Below are 22,394 nucleotides of genomic sequence, written 5' to 3'. Positions count from 1 at the left end.
TTTTTTCTTTATCCCTTAATCATAGTTGATTCTTGGAAGTAAAGACTAAAATAGCTTCCACATGCTTTTTATCCTGTTTCCCCATGATTACGGTTGATACCAGATCCCCTAGAGCTTCTCTTGTCCAGTAACATTGACTCCAGTGAACATATGCTGACTCCAGGTAGTTCAGGGTTAAAAATTCCAACCACTAACTTTTCTTCAACTAAAAAAGCCCCCAAATAAAACCCATTGTGCTATTCAAGGTTAAGCTTCCTCAAATATAAAACTAGATTCCTTCGGTTTTTTGGTTTTTGGGTTTTGGTTTTGTTTTTTTTTTTTTTTTTAAATCAGCAATCTTAATAGTGGTTCCTCACTATAATATTTCCAACTCCATCTGAAATCATTTAAATCCTCCCCTTAATAACATGCACTTTATTGTAATATACAGATTCTTTGGCTTCCTACCAGCCTTAGCTTAAGGCACCAATGAAACTCGTTGCCGCAGGGGGCCGTGGATTCAAGAGGGGCTCGCATCTACTGTATATTTTGTTTTGTATGTTTTCCAATGGCTCTAATTATTGCAGGTGGTAGAATTTAACTGGCAGTGTTGTTGCTAAAGAAAATAGGCATAAAGTGTATACTGTTTTGCAGAGTGGCTATCAAATATATAGAAAAGAGAAAATCAAATGAATTGTTAAACTGCTCTATAGTAAGTGATTTTATTGATTTAATGCAAATGCTTATGAAAACGATCTTCCATTTATATCAATTATGTATGGGCAAAAATTAATTTATTCCTCTGGTCACCTGTTTGGCTAACTGACTCAGCAGGACAGACATTCCGCCTCCCATTGTAGCCGAGCCCGCAAAACACTAAACGTTCAGAAAACTGGAATTTTAAAGTTTCCATGTGCAAAACAACAAAAAAGCCCCGACAGGAGTTACTGCCAACTGCTGAAAAAGCAGAGAGTGAGTGGTGGAGGCTGAGCAATACTCTCTCGTCCTAGGCAAGACTGTAAAATACAACGGCTCTGATTTTGCCAATCCCTTAACCATGTGGCGGCACATTTATATGTACCGGATCATCTGCGGCATCTGAATAAAATCAGGGAAGCAAAATTCTGCATATAAACATTTTGGCTAAGTGCCTTAACTCAGTCTTCTTATCTGGGGTTTCCACAAGATGCCACCTTGCATAACAATGCTGATCATACGCTTGCCCAGTGCATGTTTTCGGTAGCCTCCCCTGATCTCCACTGCAGTATAGATTGGTTTTAATTCTGCCTTGTCCTGCATTTTATTGCCCCGTGCCTCTCCATGAAGAATAGCGCTTAAAGCCTTTGTTGTCTTTTTTAGAAATTAATATTTAATTTCAGCAGAAGGGGTGGGTTAGGGAAAACGTTATCGCAGTAGCCAGAGTAATAAAAGAAGAAAGTTAAGATTCAGTATGCAAACAAATGTCCTACGGCCAGTAGAGTCTCTCTTGTGCCACTAGCTTTGGTGTTGGAAAAACAGCACTCAGCGCAAACAAAAGTACTTTGTTTCACAAAATCCAGGAGCAGCTCCCGCGCTGTGTGCTGCTGCCCACCGGCTGCAGGGCTGCTGGGGAGCGAAGGTGCCAGGCTGGGGGCTGAGTGCGCCAGCGCCCAAGCCCAGCTCCTGCTGCTGCCACTGAGCCTTCATCCCTCTCCTTGCTTAGCTGGGTTGTTTAAAATTTTGAAAGGAAAATGTGCTTTGAGTCCCATATTTCTGCAGTAACTTTTTCAAATACGTAAATTCTTTGTGGAATTCTGACCCTACTTTAAACATAAAGCCCAAACGCTGATTGAACCATGGCTTGCTGGAGGAAAAAAAACCCTAAAAAATAAGCAAAAGCCTAATGCCTGCCCTGTAAAATGAAATCCATTGAATGTTCACTGTGAATGTTAACTAAATATTTTACATTCCTAATATCTTACCTTTGTTTCTACCTTTGTGGTATTGGAAAAATGAAACTTCTTGCCAAAATCGTGTGTCCAGAATCTAAGAGCACTGTGCATGTTACCCGGTAGTCTATCTGCTGTCACTGATTTGAGCTTCAGTTAAAGGTAACTCAGAGTATCAATATTTAAAACAAAATTGCAGAAATGAGAATTAATTTTTTTCACTGAGCTTCATTAGAGAAATTATTAAAAATAATAAATATAAAAGAGAGGAAATGGATTATGGACACACTGGAAAACACATCGCTTTTCAGGACAATTTTAAAGTCATTGATTTTAAGTAGGTGTATCAGAACTGAAGCTTTCTTTCCTAAATCTTCTGAATGTTTATATTCTGAAATTTATCAAAATTTCTTTTGTGAGCACTTTTTTTTACTGGTAGTTTTTAATTTATACAAGATTGTCCTCTAAGCTTCTGAATGATACCTAATGCATACAGTCAGCAGGTAAAAAAAAAAAAATTGAATATTTAAAATAGGCATTTTCTTTATAGTGCTCTGCGGTAATTAAAATCTTCATTTGCTTAAAAGCAAGAAACCTTTTTAAAGCAATAAATTAGCATTGCTTGACCCAAGGTCAATAGTAGTACTGCTTCTTCCAGCACTATTAATACCTCAAAGAAAAAGAAGGGGTGGTGTTATCACTCTGTTGCAATAGAAGTAAGATTTTCAATTTAATCACAGTTAAGTGTCATGACCTTTTGATCTTGCATTGACTTCTCACTGAAATGTGGTCAAATTTCAGACAGCTAATTCTAAACTCTGCAAAGTCAAGGTGAAGTCAGAAAATAGGTTTGCCATGATTGGGGGTGTTTTTGATTCAGTAGCAAGTACTTTCATTCCCTAAGTTTTGTTTCACAGCAAAAACTTTTTTTACGGGATCAATAAATTACAGAAGAGTGTCGGGGTGGGGGGAACGAGATGGGATGAGTGATGATGATGGATGAACAGAGAGATGACACCAACAAATATCTTTCTATTTGTATTAATTGAGAAAACAGTACATGGAGGCATTTTTAAAAATATGTTTTTTCACACAGGTAAAAGGACCTTTTTTTCCAAATCACAGTAATAGAAATAATTGAGAAGGAAAATACTATTTGACTAAAGCTTCTACTAGGAATGATTTTTGAACCAAAGAGCTATCATCTTCACATAAAATAGAGTTAATAATGTGTAAAAAATGCAAAACACTCATATTTACACGTTTGCTTTTATAGGTCATTTTATTATTTTAGGGAAATAAATTGTGTTCGTTGGAGAGTGTTAGCTGGGAGTTTGTAGGACCCATTATTTACACAAGGTCTAAAGCAGTTCATCCACTATCTAGTCTCAATTTATACCACTGCAAATCAGGGGCAATGCCATACATTTCAGTGATCTCGCAGTACTGTAATCACTGCGAAAGTATGACAAAAATCAACTCTTCTATCAGTTTTGCAGATTTTGTTCCAGAAATGTGTAGACAACAATCTCCACAACTTTGTAGTGTTGCTTAGTTACCTTTATACGCCTGCTTGAAAATATGTTTTGAGACTTTACTATGTGTTGGATTAAGGCTCTGGTTTGTATACAACATAGAGGCTGCATTATAAAAAACATGTAGGAGAGCAGTTTAAATATGCCTTCTTTAAAAAGAAGGATTCTCAAAGCTTAATTTATGCTAACACACACACACACACCAAGCACTCTGTGTAGTGCCGTAAACAAGATTCCCTTTTTTTTGCTAGCAAAAATATTACCTAGGCACGGGACTTTTGCATTATCATGTCCTAGTGCAACACTCCTGTCCTTAAGTTTGTGCTCTCAGCCTTTTGAGGAAGTCTGGCGCCTCTGATCTATTTTCCACAGCAGACCCTGTAATTTTTGGCTGTATTTTATGTTTTTCAGATTCAAGTCAATCTGAAAGTCCCAGCCAGCCAAGTGAAGCTGATATTAAGGACCAGCCAGAAAATGGTAAGTTCTTACCTGCTGCTCCTGCTTTGGGATATTAAAACAGCCCATATTTATAAAGATTTTTTTCCTATGTCTAATATAAAAAAATATTCAGAATAATTGACATGGGAGATAGCTACAAATAGGTTGTGTACTCTCCTCATAGTTAAAATGCTACTGTTTCACTGATCTAAGGTAGCATTTGTTTCTCCAGTCCTGGAGACGACTTTTTTTTTTTTTTTGCCCCCCCCCTTTAAAAATAATTTTAATTAGGGAGATACCATTAAAGAGCCTGCTGTATGCAACCCTTATCCTTATTCCTCCATAGCAAAGGCTTTCAATCCCTGGGCCATGAGTCATGACCCCCTAGGGGTGTGTGCTTCATCGCTTTCATTTTTATCTATGTGCTTTTAACTTCATTTTGTTTATTGATGCTCTCACATGACACACTGAAGTACCTAACCTTTGGTATGTGGCCAGCCATCATTTTAGAGTGCAGGATCTCAGATAGTCCCGCGAAACAAAATGGTTGCTTTGAAATATGTTTCTGTAGACCCATTCTGCACTGCAAAAATCTGCTAAACAAAACTGAGCGGCAACACTTCCAAACATTGCAGTTTCAGGGCAAGACTGCACACCTATAAACATACCAGCCGCTCAGGCACGTACCGACTGCAGGACTGATACAGGTGCTACCGGCGTCGTCTGTATTTTTTCTTCGGCGTGCTTTAGAGTTTGTAGCTACTATGGCTAAGCAGGTCAGGGAGGCTCAACTAGAGCTGGTTGCTCCTTCTCTGTATATTTGCAATACCATTGTTTCAGGTGGCAGCGGCTTGAGCTTCTTTGGAAGTAACAGCAGGGCTGTGACTTTTGGGAACACTAATATTCTTTGACAGTTTTAAAGTAGAAGCAATAGCTTCTACTGAACCAATGGCTTGCTTTCTAAAGCAGCCTGAAAAAGAGTCATTCAGTAATAGTGAATTTCCGTAGGGATTGTATGTGAAAGAATAAGTATGTATATAAGGGAACAGCTTCTCTTCCTTTTTATGTTTAAGGTAGACCTCAATAATGTTTGTTGGCCCATCAGCAACTGAGTTTTGTCTTAGTACTTATATTTGGGACTTAGAAATAAGGTTTCCCAAAGTGAAAGTGCTTATTATGAATAGTTTTTCTTGTCTTTTTTTATCCATAGCCAGATCTTTTTGGTAAGACCTAAATGTAGATGGGGTATCCACTGTACTGGGGTCTACTATGCATACACAGGAAAGAATTTACGTGAAGGGTTTATGTCTCTAAAACCTGTCACCATTTGGGGGATATGTAAATCCATCTCATGTAATACAACTGTGACTGCCCTTTCACAGAAAAACTGCTTTTGCCCCAAATCCCTACAGCTGTGTGTGTGTTTAGTGTGCATTTGGGGGACTTTATTAGCAACTGAACAAGCTGCAAGTGGGAGTGAGGTTGAAGGGCTGCACTCATATCCAGACTGCTTTTGGATCAGGGTTTAAACGGCAGATACAATGAAGGAAAGAAGAGGTTTAGGTACATAAAAAACTTCAAAATATCAGCGTAGGACATATAACAGGGCTCATTGGGCTGGTAAGATTTTGGCATTTGGGGTTCCCGTATTTTCCTCCCATTGAAATATGAAAGGTTTCATATTTTGATAGATTTTGTGCTGTTCATCTCTAAACATACCATCTTAAAACATTTCTGTTGTTTCTGAAAGACAGTGCCTAATTTCCCTTATCAATCGTGTTCACAGATATTCTAATTTGTAGCCAAAGGATTGTGAGGTTAAGAGAAGAACTGACTAAACTGTGATTTTTGTTCTGCCAAATCTTCTATTTTTTTGGTGGGGAATATGTTGCCTATGTTGATTAAATCATATTTTAATTTAGAATGTATTAGGCACCAAGCATGTTATTATTTCATGTTTAGATAATATTCTTTCACAGCTATTAAACCACAGTTCTTCTTACCCTGCAGTTTCTTAGTCTTAAGGAAGCCTGTTACACAACAACCTCCCCGAAAAGCAGCAATGTCAGTGTTTAATAATGTAAAATCTGTAAGAGCCTAGTGAAATGAAATATCTCTCATTTGGAGCCTGACTTCTCCTTGTTAAACAAGCTTTTAGTGAATTCTTGGAACTTTCCTGGTGACCTGCAAAAGGTACTTTTTTTTTAATAAACAGGAAAAAGATTTTTCTTTTTCTCAGTTTTACTAAAGGGTATTTTTCCCCACCACAGCAGAAGCCTCCTAACTGATTACGCACCTTTTGCAGTGCCTGTGTGGGAGATTTTCTTTACAAATGCATCTAACGCAGTCGGCTGGCCCTAAAGGGGTTGCTCCCCCTGGGCAGACGCTGAGCTCATTCTCAGCACACACAGCCCCCACTTGCAGTGTACCCAGTGTGTAGATCAACAGAGATCTGCAGCTCTTATCTACTGAACGTGAGGATGAAAGCAAAACTGCAGGCTTTAGAAAATGAAAAACTGCACGCACAGAAACGGACACAATAAATCATATTAACTGCGTTGTTCTACGCTTGCTGTAGACCCACTTCCACAGGGCCTGATCCAAATCCCTCCAGAGTCAATGGGAGTCTTGTAATTGATTTTACTGAGAGTGGGAATGAGCCCGCACAGAGAGGAATTTTTTTTTTTAATCAAAGAAAAATAGTATTGTGAATAATCCTATTCCCACTGATGCTAACAGCTGAATGACCAGATTGAGGGCAGATTTGGAATAATTTTGCATGTATTTCTGGAAGGCACAAAGAAGTGTATCGATTAAGTACTACCTTTTACATTCATGCATTCCTTCATTTTAAAAAAATAAATCTTTAAAGGCCTTGTGAGGGTTATACAGCCTCTCTACTTGCCTGTTAATATCCTTTCTGTTCCACTCCATAAATTCTAGAGCTATTTATTATACACATATATTTTGCATACCTTGAGTAATGTAGGTTCAAAAGGGTCAACTATACAGCCCTGAAAAAGAAGGCCTCCTACTACAGATTTTAATTTATCATTCTAAATTGTATGTGTTATTTTGGAAAGCCTGTATGTCTAACCTTCATTAAAGTGAAGTTCATGGGAAAAAAAGGTTTTCTTTTGGAGAACCACTCCTTTTTTCTAGAGGGCTTTACAGTTGCATTTTCTGGAGCAGAATCATCACAGAGAAGATGGTGACGTCTTCTGCTCTCAGTGGTGGCTTTAACACCAACTCTAGCCTTTTCTTCAGCCTTCGTTACGCCAGAATAGTTTTCAGGGATTCACTTACCCGATCCCTGCTGCAAAAATTTTCAGAAATATTAAGTATTTAATTTTTTTTTAGCGAGGGAGATATCCAGCATGATGGTCATGAAAAGCAAACATGCAGGCGAGACAGGGCTCATTCATGTATGCATGGTCCAAGGTCCCCATGTCTTGTCCTGGAACTGGGAGGGGTAAAGCTAACACGCAACTGAACAGCGTGCACAGTGCTGCTGTCTGTCAGGTCTGTTAGCATAGGAAAGAGCTTCTTGAGAAGGGGAAGAAACCCCAGAATTTGTCTTGTTTGTTATGTAGGTGAGGAAATTTGCAGGAGGGGTGATGAGAGAGGCCAGCAACTTCATTTGAAAGGCAGGAGCATGTTCTGATGTCCTGATATTTTGCTCAAATGAGGTTTTTTTCTGACCAGCTGGGTGGAACACCCGTGTGGAAAATTCCCCACTTTTGTAGTTGCCTAATGGTATGTAAAAGCTTCATTTCAGTTGGCACCGCAAAATGATTTTGCAATTCACCCAATCAAAAAAAAAAAAAAAAAGTTTATTGATTTTAAAAGCTTGTTAAATGTGCTGGTTTGGTGTTGTATTTTATAAACAAACTAGTTTTCAGTGAACTGACGATAACAAAATGGCTAGTCTGATGTAGCAAAGTGACTGCATGCCTGGGGATCAGGAACAACTGAATTCCCGGCTCAGCACTGCCATGGACTCTCTGTAGGGCTTTTATTCTCACTTTCAGTCGTGGAAATGGCTATCGGATAGATTTTCTTTTTGTAAGTAGGATTATTTTAAACTTTTGTAGGAAAACTTTTCAGTCTTTTTGTCTGCAAAGTGGGGATATTTGTGACACTAGCTTTCAGAGATTCATTGAATATTAAAAGTCAAATCCTGCTTTGCTCCAGCTGGAGTTTAACTCTGGAGAAAGGCAAGAAGGGTGTAGCACAAACTGGTTAATAATTGTGGCACAGCACTGTGTTGCTGCTGTCAGTAAATGGATGTCAGACATCCACCAGGCAATGTTTGTGTTTGATGTAGTAGTACTGACGAATTAATAACTGCAGCATAAAGGTACACACAAAATGTGCTGTGTAAAGCAGAAGAATGCTGTGTCATTTTCTACAGACAACTGATGTCTCTCGAGCATGTGGTATTGTGATTTGATAACTCAAAGTTGGTGGCACACTGCTGTAATTGTAGATTAGCAAATTATTTTTAAAAAAGTTGGTAAATTCTCCCATTTCAAGTGAGTGTGACAGCATTCATTATTACAGCTGATTACACATGTGTGCCAAATTCATTGCTCAAACAATTTCTGTAGAGGGAGAGGCATTTATCTAAAAAATGAAAATGTTTAATGCCCAAACCAATTGCTTTCTAGTTTTAATGTATTCTTGCTGCTTTGAGCTGCAAGTACCTTAACAGCACTGCAGGAAATGAAAGGCACATTGTTCTTTGTAACATTAAAAAAAAAAAAGAAAAAAGAAAAACAATGATGTACGGTAACTCACAGAACTCGTTTTTCAACCCTGCAGTAATTACACTGGACTTGTAAATATCATCTGTGAATTGTTTGCTTAAGTAGGGCAGGACTTGAGTATTAAACCTTAAAAAAAAAATTTAAGTATATGCTTACTTTTCCATGCCTAAAAGCATAAAGGAAGAAATTCTAGTCTTTAAGCTGTGGGGGAAAGAAAAGGCAATAGTGGGAACATACGGAAAGAGAAGTTTCCTTTTCTTCTTCTCTAAGCAAGGCTGGTCATGGCAGGCGTAACACCGCTTTGGCTGCAAGGAAGGAGGGGATTATGTGCAACCTGGTAAAATGCAAAAGCAGCTTGTGGAAAGACCTCTCTGCCTTGACAAACAGGGTGCAAACTGCAGACCCTTTCTATACGCTTTTGTTCTGGCCCCAGAACCTGGCATTCTCATTTTGTGCAGTGGGGTAGCTTCAGCCAGTGGAGGTGGTGCCTGGCCGGCCTGAGTGTTAGGCACTCTCCTCGGATGCAGAGTTCAAACCCTCCTCTCAAGCTGAAGCGGGCAGAGGACGTAACTGTTCTTTGTGCTTGTCTCCATCACTCAACCACAATGTAAACGGTAGCTGAGAGCCCTTCAATTCCTTCAACAGCCAAATTTTAAACTGGTATAAATATACTGTCTTCCAAGGGCATCCCTTCTTCTCAGGTCATACTTAACCTTCCATCTCCGTTACTTCAGGTGGAGTCCAGCTGCCTTGTGGGACTGAACTGATGCCAACCAGCTTAACACTTACCAGGGTGATGCTGCAAGTGCAGCAGGACTTGAGGTGTCTGGAGGGTCAGCTGTCCTTGGACAGGCACCTTGATTCCCACCTGAGCAGCGCACGGGCATGAGCAGTTCTCTGTATACACAATGCTGAAACTGGTACTGTTAGAAAGTACATCGTCTCAGTTGACTAGCATCCCTGAAACACCTCCTTTGCAGCAAATAACCAAGCCTTGCAGGAAAAGTTTTCTATCAGTTACAGTTGCAAACAGGGTAATACAGTAATGGCAGCTTTTATTAGTGTTCTTGATCTTGGGATCATTTGCATCAGAATCTTATAAATGCAAGAAGACTCTCCTCTCTTGTTTACAGAGCAACACTGAGGAGTTATCACAGCCTGAGGGGCTAATCTAAAATTAACTTTGCTTCAGAAAAAGCTTTAAAAAAAAAAGCCCTTAGCATTTTCAATGAGGAATCTCATAGCTGGCGGTGAAGTTAAAGCTCCTGGTGATGTCAGCTTGTTTGCACCTTTGTAACTTGCCAGGACCAAATTCTGAATGGATTTGCACCCTTATGGATCATGTTGTCTGCCGGGAACAGCAATGGGGAACTTTGTCCAGGCTTGAAAGCTCCGGCTGAGCAGAGGAGCCCTGGTGGGGCTGGTCTCTTCTGCCTTCCCACGGACTAGACAGAATTGGCTGTGGATTCGAATAGGACCCATCAGCTGATGAAGGTCCAACCTGTGTTTTATCACCCCCTGAGAGAGAGTACATGTAGGCAGTTCTGAGAGCCAGCATCTCCCAAGGAAACAAAAGCAGATATGTCTGGTTATAAATTTAACTTGTGTGATTCAGTCTTGCATTTTTTTCATTTTCTTTCATTACAGATAGATCTCAACAGGAACTAGAAATACAGTGTTTTAATCATAATAGTCTAGAGCTGAAACTTTGCAGCAACCAGCTGTATTTCCCAGCCAGTTTCATAACTGTCATGAAGAAGCAACTGAATAATTAGGAAAGAAACACCATTTTCCCCTTTATTACCATATTTTCTTTGAGATTCGTACTCAAAGTCAAAAGATTTTGTCATTTAGATTGTGAGGCACAGTTACAGCATTTCCAGGATTTAGTGGGTCCTCTGCTAGGCTCAGGATTTAGCCTGCTTATCAGTAGCTGGCACTCTCTTGAGGGGAGCCAGTGACGGCAACAGCGAAGGGTGTTGACTGTCAGTCGGGTGAGATACGTGGTCGTCAATCAGGGTCAGTTCTGCAGCCTCTGCTGGGGCCGAGTGGAGAGCCTTTCTCATCAGTGACCTGCAGTGTCTGAGACTTGGGGATTGACAGAGGACTTCAGTTTTCACTGTTGCTAACCATTAACCTTCACAAGCAAAGCATTCCCACAAAAAATTCATCCAAGGCGAGTATGACAGGAAATATTCAAAGCATGAAATGAATGCTTATAGCATGACAAAGCAGTGCTTGAAAGACACGAAACGTTCATTACGCTTGGAATGGCTGAATGCTGCAAAGGAAAGGAGGAATAAAAATGTGGCTACAGTATAGATTTTTATTTCTTCATATGTGTGTACAGGAAAAAGGCAATGAACCTTTCCAGTGGATAAGGTGCATAAATACAGCTGGGATTATTCTAAGTCATTTCAAAATATATTTATATTCTGTTGCTCCGTTCCTTTCTGTGTATATTTATCCACAAGATAACAGCAAGGGCCATCTAGAGGGCAGCTTGGAAATGGGCTGGCCAGGAGCCCCGTCCTGGGAAGCTCCCGTGCCCTGGGGAGGCGAGTTTCCCCACCTTGCTCTGCAGGGCCAAGGCTTTTCTTGGCCTCGCAGCAGTGCCAGGTTGCTGCCCTTCCTCTGCCGCAGCACTGGGCTGGGGGCGGGCAGCCATGGCAGGGCGCTGACCCCGTGCCGGCCCCTTCTACCCATGCCCTGCCTTGGCGTGTTGAGAGGTGCCTCGGTGCTAACTTTAACCAGTCCTCCTGGGATCTTGGGAAGGGCGGCTAGAACTGTGAGCAATCTCCAGGTTTCACTACAACCGTACTTTTTGTCATGACTTCTTGAGAGACTTGCTGTTTAATTAACAGCTGAGAGTTGTGTTGCGTCAGAGTAATTGCTACTGCCAGAGCGGACCACAGGCTGAAGGATGCTTTTGAATACCATGCTTGCCCACCAAGAAGCTGGGCACTTAGGGAAACAAGTTTATTTGTGGTATGGGCATCGTTTTAATTTTCTGTCCAGTAGAGAGAGGATTTTATTAGTGGGAAGCGAATGTGATGCCAAGGCCTAACTTGCAAAACAAAACCCCAAACCTATCTATTTGTCTTTCGATGTAGGAATTTCCTAATGCTTGTAATGTAAGACAAAGGGAAAATTTTACTTGCAGGAAAATTGCCTTCCACAATAACCAAGAAAAAAAACACAAAACGCCCACACCAGAGCAGCATGATCCAAAATGTGAACTTTTTACGCCTCCCCAACCTTCTAGGTTAGGCTTCCAACCAAGTGATCTTTTATTATCAACATGATATACCCTTGACATAATTTGGCGCAGTAAAGCTTCTTCTGCTGAACTCGTGATTTCATTTACTAGATCTGATGAAAGTTCTGTGAACCACAGTAAAATGTGATAATTAGTAGTTTAATTCTTTTAGGGTGTGCGTATTAATTGAAAAGGCTTGAACTATAAATACAGGGCCTGTGGATAAAAGCACACTCTGAAATCAGTCGCTTATCCGAAGTATTCATTACTTCACATCTATTTAGGTAGTGTCTCTTTGCAGCAGTGCCAGTCGGCTGTTGAAGTGAGTGGGAGCCCTCCACTCAGAGATCGCAACAGCAAAATCCAGGCTGCCTCGCCGCTGCCTCTCATGCGATCGGAAGCACTCTCAGGCCAAAACTTTGCCCTTTGTGGTCAAACCACTGGAAGATGAAAATGTGTGCTGGGAGCTGTGCTCTGCAGATGGTGAAGCACCGGCTCTCTCGCTGTGCAAGCTGCAGGAGACAGAAAGGGGCTGAAGGCAGCGTTTACCGGCCAGCCACCGCATCCTCCTCTCCCGCTCAAGGTGGAGGCGGTGGCGGGTGGTGGCAGTGGGTGGCAGACTGCCCGTCTCTGGCAGCTGAGCGGGGGAACTCTTTCTGCTGCTCAACAAGTCCACCAGAGCATCAGAGGTCCCCCCATGATTCGAGTCCAGCCAGCCTGGCACTTTGTAACAAACTGTATTTTTACTCCTGTAAAAACTCCTGTAAAACAAACTGTATATTTACTTACTCACCATACCTGGGACCGTTGGCACCTTAACCTTCAGCCAGAGCTTGGTTCATTTGGATGTGAATGTTGGAGTGTAGCCCACGGCCACCAAGAGCTGCCATAAGGGATCGTGCTTTCTCGCTTGCGCTCATGTGTTCTTTTGTTCTGACGTCCTGACCGACACAGGAGGTGTTCTGTTGACTGTAGGCCTTTCCAAAGAAATATCTGTTCTATGAAAACCTGTGCTGTTATTTCACACCTTCCTCTGGTTTCTGTGTGTGGTGTAGTGCCTGGATGTATCATACCTGGTTTTACAGGTACAAGGTGATTTTCATTCAAATGGATTTCAGCCTTCATAGTCATATTTGGTTTACACACTCACAAAAAAAAAATATGCATACTGTAGATTCATGGGTTAATCAGGTGTTTTCCAAGTAGCCTTGATTTTTTAAGTCTAAAGCTATGTACGTGAGCAAAGAGGTGCACATGAAGAGCAATGCACAACTGAAATCTGTAGGCTGAACTGTTGGTGTTGTCAAGGGAGAGCACTTTGGTGAGACCAAGCTCCCAGAAAAAGCCTCATCACTTCTATAGCTAATTAGATACTATTTTTTAATTGCAGAAGTTGCTAGATAGGAAATGGAACAAAAGTTTAGGGTGACTCTCACTGAGCTGTGAGAATAAAATCCCCTCCGAAGTCTGGCCGTAGTGTGACTGAAATGGAAAAATACCAGATCTGTTTCTTGGAAAGTGAGAAGGAGACTTTTATTTGCAATGGTTCGCAAATATTTTCCCAGGAGCAACACAGTGAGCGTGGCAAAAGGGGGCAGGAGGAAGGTGAGGCGAGTGAGCCACGCTTATGAACATACTCCTTTAACTCTGCTATTGTTATCTCCTACATAAAGGGCGCTACACGTTGTTTACAGCAGTTCATGTTATTCATGTCTGCTCCTTTTTCTTCTGTCAGTGCCGTGTCTTCAGTTATATGCCTTTTTTTCTGGGTTATGATAGTGTCCAGATAGATTTTGGCGGTGGGGTGGTAGAAAGGTGCCAGTTGATTAAATGTGCTGCTTACTATGTGCATTTCATGTCTGCTGTCTTAACATTTTTTTGTTAACCACTGTTGCAACTGAAGAAAATGCTGAAGTTTGACAGTTGGGAGTTACTGCCGAGTATGTGCTGTAAACTATATCATCCCTCTGCCTTCTCCCTTTCTCCCCCTCCTGCTGAAACCAAGTGATTTATAAAATGCCTTCACATTCTTGAGTGAGTTCACACTATCACCTCCAGGCACTGCACTGAGGAGTCTTAGGAGTGGATGGGAAACACAGATCTGATAGCTGGTATTTTTCTCTGGAAGGGGTTGGGGGGGGCTGGGGGGGGTGAAGCTGATTACATTTAAAGGAGAAAAGTTTCCCGCTGTGCCCCAGAGTGAATCTGTAGTCAGTGGAGTACTTTCTAGTAAACAAGCAATGTATGTGGTTATAGTGGGCTTTTATTATTACACACTGCTATTGTTTTCCATTTTCCTAAGATTTAATTAATGAAGTCATTTTAGAGTGTCTGTAATCATCACCTCCCACCCTCCCTCACTCATACTTAAAGCAAGGGAATCTGCTGCAAGGCACACTCTGGGGTGAGGAGCCGGCACCTAGCTCCTGTCACTGGCAAAAGGAGGTACAAGAAAACGATACGGTTGCTACAGGGGATCCAAATATTTTCCTTCTCTCTCTCTGGCCTTTGCAGAAGGCATGACTGGCACCCCAAGCCCTGGCTGCAGTGTGCCCTCCCGTGGGCTCACTGCCGTGTCTCCCCTGCCCCAGCCCACTGCAGCGCTGCGTGACAGAGGGAGAAGTGGTGCTTTGGTGGTGCGGTGTCTCACCAGGTGAGCCAGGGGACGGGCCAGTAGTTTCCTACTAGCCAGGCACAAGGAGGTCAACACCATCTTTCAGACCATGGTGGGTCAAACCCTTTGCTGGCATTTCTTCTCCCAGGATCATAAGGAAGGAATAACTTGTGTAGCTTGTAACACACATTCATAGAGAATCTAGATCTCTGTCCCTGTTATTTTTCTACTTCAGTTCCTTACTCTTAAAATTTTAGCTGTAACAGAAGGCTCTTTGACAGCTGCATCCCCATCTGAAAACCTGCTGGTGTTTGGGGGGTGTCCCCACCTGACCAGCTTTGCAGTGCAGACCACCTGCAATTTTCCCACATGTTATACCTCAAAGCCCGTAAAAATCAGGGAATTTGCTTTCAGAACGTTTCCAATAGCAGAATGCAGAGAGCTAGCTGGGTCCCCCATGCCGTACAGAGGGGAGCCAATTTTATCGTACAGCAGAGCATGCCATAGCTTGAGCTGCTGGAGGAAGGGAAGAGGTGAGAAGCAGGAGAGGATGGACAGCAGCTTGATGGACTGAGGTGGCTGCGGTTTTGAGGCAGGAGGGGAACTCCACAGATTTTTGTGAGGAAAGGCTCCGAGCAGTGGTATGGTAGTGCCCCACAGCTCAATTTAAAGCAATAATAAAAGGGGCTGGAAAGGGTATGACAACCTGAGCGAACAGCTGAGGAATGAAGCAGCCCAGTATTAGTGAATCCAGATTTCTGTCTGTCATGGCCATGAAGGATGCATTTGCAGTAGGACTGGGAGCCGTCCACTGTTAGAAGGAAAGAGAAGTGAAGATCATCCCGTGTACAATATAAATATAAGTTGTTATTACTACTATTGCAATGTCAGCCGTAAACTGTTCCCATGAGAACAGAGATGCAACATCATTGAAAAAGAATGTCTTACTGTGAAATGGGCAGCAGAAACACTGTGGCATTATCTGCTGGGGAGTGAATTTACCTTAGTGATAGATCATTTATTCCCTCCTGCAAATGAACCAGATGAAGTACAGGAACACAAGGATAACTCAGCAATACTTGTATTTTACAGTCTTCTGAATTAAACAAACAAACACAAAAAAAAGTAGCCAGATATAAATGTAAGGATAGAGGAGCATGGCATATCAAAAGAGATTGCCTGTGGCAAGATAAGCAAAATTTCTTTCAGGTTTCTGCCAACATGTTTTATGGACTAATGCTTGGATTTCATCCCACCTAACATTAGGCATTAAAACGAAACACCAGCTATGAACCTAAAATCCTCACTCTCCCTCTGTAACCAGTGGAGATACTGGGTCTTCTGGGAATTCATCTCTCTCTCTGTGTTGAACCTCAGGGACATTTAAAACCAAGATGTTTCAGGTTAATGCTGTAATTTTAATGAGATTCTGCTGCTAGAGGAAGTTACCCACCCCTCTCCTGCCTATTGGAAAAGCCAGAGTAGACAGAGTTTGCTGCAAGAGCGAAGGTGGATCTAGCAGGGCACATTGACTTGGTTGAATGATTTCTTTTGGGTAAAAGGGTGGACGGTGTATTTACTGTTCATGTGTACTTTCCTCCCTTTCTCTTTTTCTCTTGACTTCTACAAAACAGGAGTTTCTTAGGTAAATTAGCATTGTGGAGAAGTGTTTATGTGCTCTGTGGAAGAATGTGTCTAGGGATGGGCATACTGGCAGCAAGAACTTCCTTCTCAACTCTTCCAGTGAAGTTTTGTTCTAAACTGCCCAAATGGAGCCATTATTCAAAAGTTAAAATGTTCTGTTCCATTTCTTGTTTTCATTCTTTTATGTGTCTGGGGACTAAACTGCTGTGAAAAAAAGCCCATTCTCACAGGATGTCTTGCCTAATTTTGCAGACAAGAGGGGTTCAGCTATTCCAATTACGAGGAGATAAGAATCTGAAATGTTGGGATCACATCCATCCTGAGCTGAACTCTGAATCTTCCAAAGTCCATCCATCATTATTTTTTCCTTTTTTTCTGTATTTCAGTAATGTGAGCAAAGAAGGAACAGAGAAGAAATGGATGTTTATGCATTATAAACCATAATGGATGGGTTTCCTTTTTACTTGAGTTGCTTTAGTTTAATGTAAAGGTCCCTGTGAGTGGAATTCCTTTTCCATTTTCATTCTTTCTGCCTGCTCAACTGCCACTCATCAGCAAAAGGTCTGCCTTTCATGTAAAGTCAGTCACAGTACAAAGTCTCATAATTCACATGCAGAGTACTGTTAGAACAAGTCTGATGGCAGTTGCAGGGCAGGTGAGCCAGGCTGCTACGCATGGTCCAAAATATGACGTCCTGGCCCCTGCAGTATCTTCAGATTGTCTTACATTGATACAGATAGGGTGTCTGACACCGCACTGCCACATTTCTGCATCCCTGTGTATCGTACTATGCCACACAGGACTGACTGCTGGGAACAAGTAGGAGGGTCTAGAGAGGCAAGCCTCCTACTGTAAGAAGAGGACTGCACAGGCTTGGCTGACCAACCCAGCCTCTAGCAACAGATTAATCTCAGGTCTTCACCTTTATACCAAAAGTGTGTCTAAGTTGCTGGAGGCAGCCTTCTGGAGTGAGACATCCCACCACTGTCATCTCAATTCCTTGAGGCACCTCATCCCACCACTGTCATCTCAATTCCTTGAGGCACCTCCCCTGGAACCCCCACATCTGCTACACATGGGATGAGCACATGAAATTAGATAAGGACTAAGAAGGCCCCTCTCTGCCCCTTCTGTTTACTTTGTTAATCTTGAATCCCTCACAATAAACTCACAATTAGTGAACTCTGAGTCCCTCTTTGGGCTCCAGTCTGAGCAGATTACACAGAGAAAATAAATTTGGTCTGTGTTCTGGCCTGACCTTGGCCTGAACCTGAGAAAGTGAATGCCCCTATCACACCAACATGTGTCTGTAGAAGTACAGTAAACACAAACGGGGGTCACTGTCCCTCTCTGTCGTACAGTCCCAGGCCAGGAGTCTAGAGTTTTGGGCTGGCCGCCCAAGCACTTGTTAATAAATGTCCATTCTTAGTCTGTAAAGGAATGTAGACAGGGCATCCTGCCCTACAAAACACAAACTTAGAATAAAACAGAAAGAGAGTCTAAGTCATCATGCGGAGCTCTGCTGCTGGTTTCCACATCCAGCAGTCTTTTCTCACTGGACTTATGCTGCTAGTTTGGGACTTGGCTGGGGGGAGTCATCCACTAAGACACTGTGGGTTCTCCACCATTGTCTGTAAGCGTAGTTGTCTGCCTAACCCCAAGTGCATCAGTCCCTGGGAAGTCAATCAATAAGTCTGTGGGGCTTCCTCCTCAATACTTGGAGGAGGCAGAGCCCTGGCAGAGCCCGGGCTGTGAGGCAGGAGATCCTGGATCACCCAGTGTGGGGGTTGTGTTGCTTCTAGGGTTGCGCAGTACTTTGCCTGTGCATCTTCGTAGTCCCAGCGGAGTCAGTCAGAGACATATTGGGGGGATGACACGTTCCTTGTGGAGACTCATCAGTGCCTTTGCTAGTCATTCCATCCTTTTGTTCTTCTCTGGACACGTCCTACATAACTAAGATGGAGTTGGTGCAGACCTTGGTGGCCATCCAGAGATTCTGTGGTCGTTGGAGGCCCCTTTGTTCTCTGCTAGCAGGCAATGAGGACAACCCCTTCAGTTCCCATCCCTCAGTATGCAGCGTCTCTGTGGAGAGGGTGACACTGCTCTGGGTGTCAGTGCTGTCTGGACAGGAGTTGTAAGCCCAGACTTGTTGGGCACATGGTGTTTGCCAACAGCAGCCTAAACTGCATCCATAAGCATCAAGTTTTGTGTTCTAGGTCTTGTGCAAGCTTGACGCATCCCTAAACAAGCATTACTGCGCTTCCCAACCCATCCCTTTCTGTCTTCTCTGCCACCAGCATACCAGAGCTTTATTTCGGAGACTTACCTTGGTACCCTGCTGTCCAAGGTGAGACAGCCCAGGTGCTTCTGGACAAAAGCTCATGAGGTTTCCCCCATCTTCCATGCAGGGATGTCTCAGGGTGGCCCTGACTGAACTTTGTGAGCTCAGTAATGTGGACAGTCAAGGACAGAACGTATGTGTGTTGTCACACCGTGTCTAGCAGGAAGTCTCTTTCATTCCCAGCCACAGAGATAACTAACACGTAAACCTAGTGGAAGTCGGCCTACTTGGGACTAAAAGTTGTTGAAGTGGAGAAATTACTGTTCTGTACAAAGAACAGAGGAGTAACAGCCTTCGGGAGAGAAAACCCCAAGCAATACAATGGAAAGGACAATAGGTAAACAGTAACATGATTTGCATGGGGTTTATCGTAAATTGAAGTTTGCTCACCAGTGCTGTCAGCAGAGGAGGGGTAAGAAGCAGCTCTGAAGGGAGAGGAAAGCCTGTGGGGAAAAGTGGAGGTGGCTGATCCTGTGACTTAGCTTCCATGCCCAGCATCTTTATTTTCACATCATATTTATACTATCTAATCTTCAGCAGATATTTCTACAGCTTCCATTATCATGGTGTCCAGCCACAGTCTTTTAAAACTGCTTTGGTGTAAAGAGAGAGGAGTGCCAGGAAGGGAGGATGAGAGGAAACAGCTGATTAAGTCACCGGGGTTTGTGTCCATATCACCCAGCAAAGCCGAGCAGGAAGGCTGCCTGCCCTTGCCTGACCCTGGCCCCGGCAGCTCCTCCTGGATGCTGGGCTTTTCTAGAGAATTCTGCCACATGCTCTGAATACATGGATTATTCCTATAACTGTAAACTAACATGCAAATTAAAAAACCCCACACCCAACACTTCTTTTTATAGCCCCCTAATTCTGTGTCCACAAGGCTTCAGACTCCCTTGGTTCAGCTCCGAGCATGTCCGCAGAGGAGCCTTGGCGGGTACACTTAGCTACCACCAGCCGAGGGAGGGTTTTATAGTTCCTAAAATAATTACAGCATCGCTGAGTCTAGTTGTATAATTTCTTGGCAATATACTAATTAAAACTAGATATTTACACACAACACTTATTTAAACTTAAGACTTATTGAGAAGAACCTGCATACTTATAATAGCTATATATCATGGCTTTATCGAGGACCGTGTTTTTCATGCAGATTGAGTTCTCGAGCGCTGTTATTAACATAAATGAGCCCACGGCTTTATGTTCAGGACCAAATACTACCAGGGCATCTGAATCATCCTGGTATTTCATTTCACCATCTAAAATTATTTTTAAAGCACTACATTTTTTTAACTTGCTGTATTATGGCAATTAGAAAACGCTCTGTGTTTACTAGGAACAGAAAGTCCAGCAGAGCTGAGTGTTTAATGTGATGAATAGTGTTAGGAGCTCAAAGAAAAGTCAGATGTGTGTCGGCACTTATCAAAGCTGTTCTGCTGCTCAGAATGACTGTTCGTGATACTTGTTTCATGATAAACTTCCTCAGAACATGATGTTACTGGAAAAAAAATGATCCACTCTGAGAAATACGCAGGTGACACAGTTGAGTCAGCAGCTTGCAACAGTGACACAGGCTTACGTTTATAAAAATCCCCACTGAACTTTTGTCTCCCGCGTGCGTATATCATAGCCTTAAAATCTGTTGCCGCAAAAGTGTCCCGTTTCTTGTCTTCACTCGGTAACTGTTTAACAAAAATCTTCCCACCACCCTGATGAAGAGGTAGATTCCTGGGCTTAAAAGTCTTAATAGTCACAAAACTTTCCTCTTTCATAAGTAATTCACCATATAAATATTAGTAACTCCGGTGACCACTGATAACCCTGGGGAAATGATAAACATGGAAAAAGAACAGACCGCTGTGGAAACCAGAAAATCCTACCTCCCATATGAGAGGGTTTAATTATTGAAGTTGCAAGCATTTCCCCGTGCACAAGCATCTCGGCATTCATAGGTGGAAAGTACCTCATGCTGTGTTTGAAATATCAACTGGATTTAAAAGAAGGCTTTGTGCTTCACTATGGACCTTTCTTAGCCTCCTGCAGATGGTCCCTATTGCTGAAAAGAGACACGACTTGTGGGACGGGGAGACCTCCGTGCCATTTTTTCGTGCTGCTGTAATCCTGCTTTACACCCATGAAGGACTTCAGCCCTTAAGCCCTTACCCTCTTTCTCCTAAATATTAAAATTATTTTCCTGAGTGTCATACTGTATTAAAGCAGAATGAAAATGGGTTTAACAATTGCTGGCATGGGGCTTCTGTACAGCATGTGTGTCACAAATCATGTCACTTTTCAGCAATAGGGCTGCTGCCAGCGGGAGGCTCAGAAATGCTCATGTTAATCAAAAATTTTAATTTCAAATCAAATTGACAGTTTACACATGGTGAGAAATGCTTCTCACCATGTGATATTTCAGTATGCTACACTGGGCAAAATGGGTGCACTTTCCTGTTAAGAATTTTGACTGCAGTATCTGCAAATTTATGGGTTTCAGTGTATTGGGTATGGTGAGTAGTTGATCTAAGGGAGCCCCTTGGAGAATAGGAGACAGAAGGGTTTTCATGCAGCCTGGCACTGGTGAGACGCTGTTGGCACATGCTGCTGGAGAAATGACAGGTATTCAATAAACATCACTATGGTTAAGAGGAAGATTTAAAGGAGGGAGGGGCTGCAGTGCTATAAACAGGATTTGAAACAAATGTGCTTATTTCAGTCTGTGATTAGTCTGAATACCTAAGTATTCCACACCAGTTTTTAAATATCCTTACATTTATTTTCACACTGATGTTCTTCACACAGCATCGACAATAATATTTATGGCATTAATACTGTAGCTAAATTCTAATTTGAAGTAGTGGAAACCCAAGTAAACTCTGCATGTATCGAGGCATGCTCCATTGGTGTGAAGACCAGAACGCAGCTACGTATCGTGCTTACGGCATGCGGCCCCAGCATCAGCTCCTACAAGCCCTTACTTCTGCCAGCAGCTTCCTGGAAGTCAGCGAACAAAATTCAGGAGGCAAAATTGCAGTCAATACTTGATGAGGAGTAAGGGGAGCAAGGACAGTTGATGGAGCCTGTGTGATTGGCCCCAGACAAACAAGTCGTAGAGACCGATGTTTTTAGGCTGTACCAGAAATGGGATGCTGGAGAAGAATGACTAGCTGAAAAGAAATTATCCCTACATTGTTCTCTTTAGGAGGTTTTTCAGCTCTCTGCAGGGTCCTGAGGTTAATGCGATGCCTAGCTCATGACATTGGGGCTTTCATTTTAAAAAGGCCTTGAAGGGGAAAGGAATGGAGGTGGCAGTACCCACCTTCACGTATCTCCCCCTCCAGTGGCCCGTACTTATCGTTCGTCTGCAAGGGTGCAAAGGTGGGTGGGTGCCCATTGCTGGCAGCCTGGGGAGCGCCAAGCAGCAGCACATGCCATCAGCATCCCCGGGAAGCTCAGGGAAACCGGGTGGTTTCTCTGGGCTCATTTGGACACTGAGTCATGCTTCAAACTGAGAAGCCAAACTGGCAATATCACCACAGACCTTGGAGATCACAGCTGTCATTACTCTTGTAACCAGGGTTGATATAAAAATATGAAGATAAATAACTCCTTCATATTATTATTTTCAGGGAGGCAGGCTTTTCTTTTTATTACTCTTTTTATTGTTGGATGCCATAAATATTCCAGAATGATTATCCCAGGGTAGATTTCATCTCATTTACTTCGAAAGGCTTTTGAGGAGGCACATTATTTTATAAGCTGCCAAATGAGTATGACCATTTATAATGATTTTTCTTATTTTCTTTAATATTTGCTTTTTGGATTGAGGAGCTGAAATCAAAATATGCTAATTTAAGACATCTGTTGTTTTTCAAGCTATAGGCCCCTATTGG

At 42.4% G+C, this 22,394-nt stretch overlaps 1 protein-coding gene across 11 annotated transcripts in view; it reads left to right on the top strand.

Moving 5' to 3' along the window:
• NFIA (nuclear factor I A) overlaps nucleotides 1–22,394 on the top strand; it is a 359,539-nt gene that overhangs the window by 238,253 nt on the left and 98,892 nt on the right. For 10 of the 11 annotated variants that reach the window (XM_056356616.1, XM_056356622.1, XM_056356625.1 and 7 more), the window contains exon 3: nucleotides 3,854–3,919. The exons of the other annotated variant lie outside the window; for it this stretch is intronic. In XM_056356616.1, coding sequence (XP_056212591.1) covers nucleotides 3,854–3,919 — 66 coding nt within the window. The remainder of the gene's footprint in view (nucleotides 1–3,853; nucleotides 3,920–22,394) is intronic. 11 annotated transcript variants of the gene reach the window in all.

The sequence above is a fragment of the Falco biarmicus genome, chromosome 11 (assembly GCF_023638135.1).
Source record: "Falco biarmicus isolate bFalBia1 chromosome 11, bFalBia1.pri, whole genome shotgun sequence".
NCBI lineage: Eukaryota > Metazoa > Chordata > Aves > Falconiformes > Falconidae > Falco > Falco biarmicus.
The sequence above is the reverse complement of the archived record's forward strand: the minus strand, read 5'-3'. Positions and strand labels throughout refer to the sequence as shown.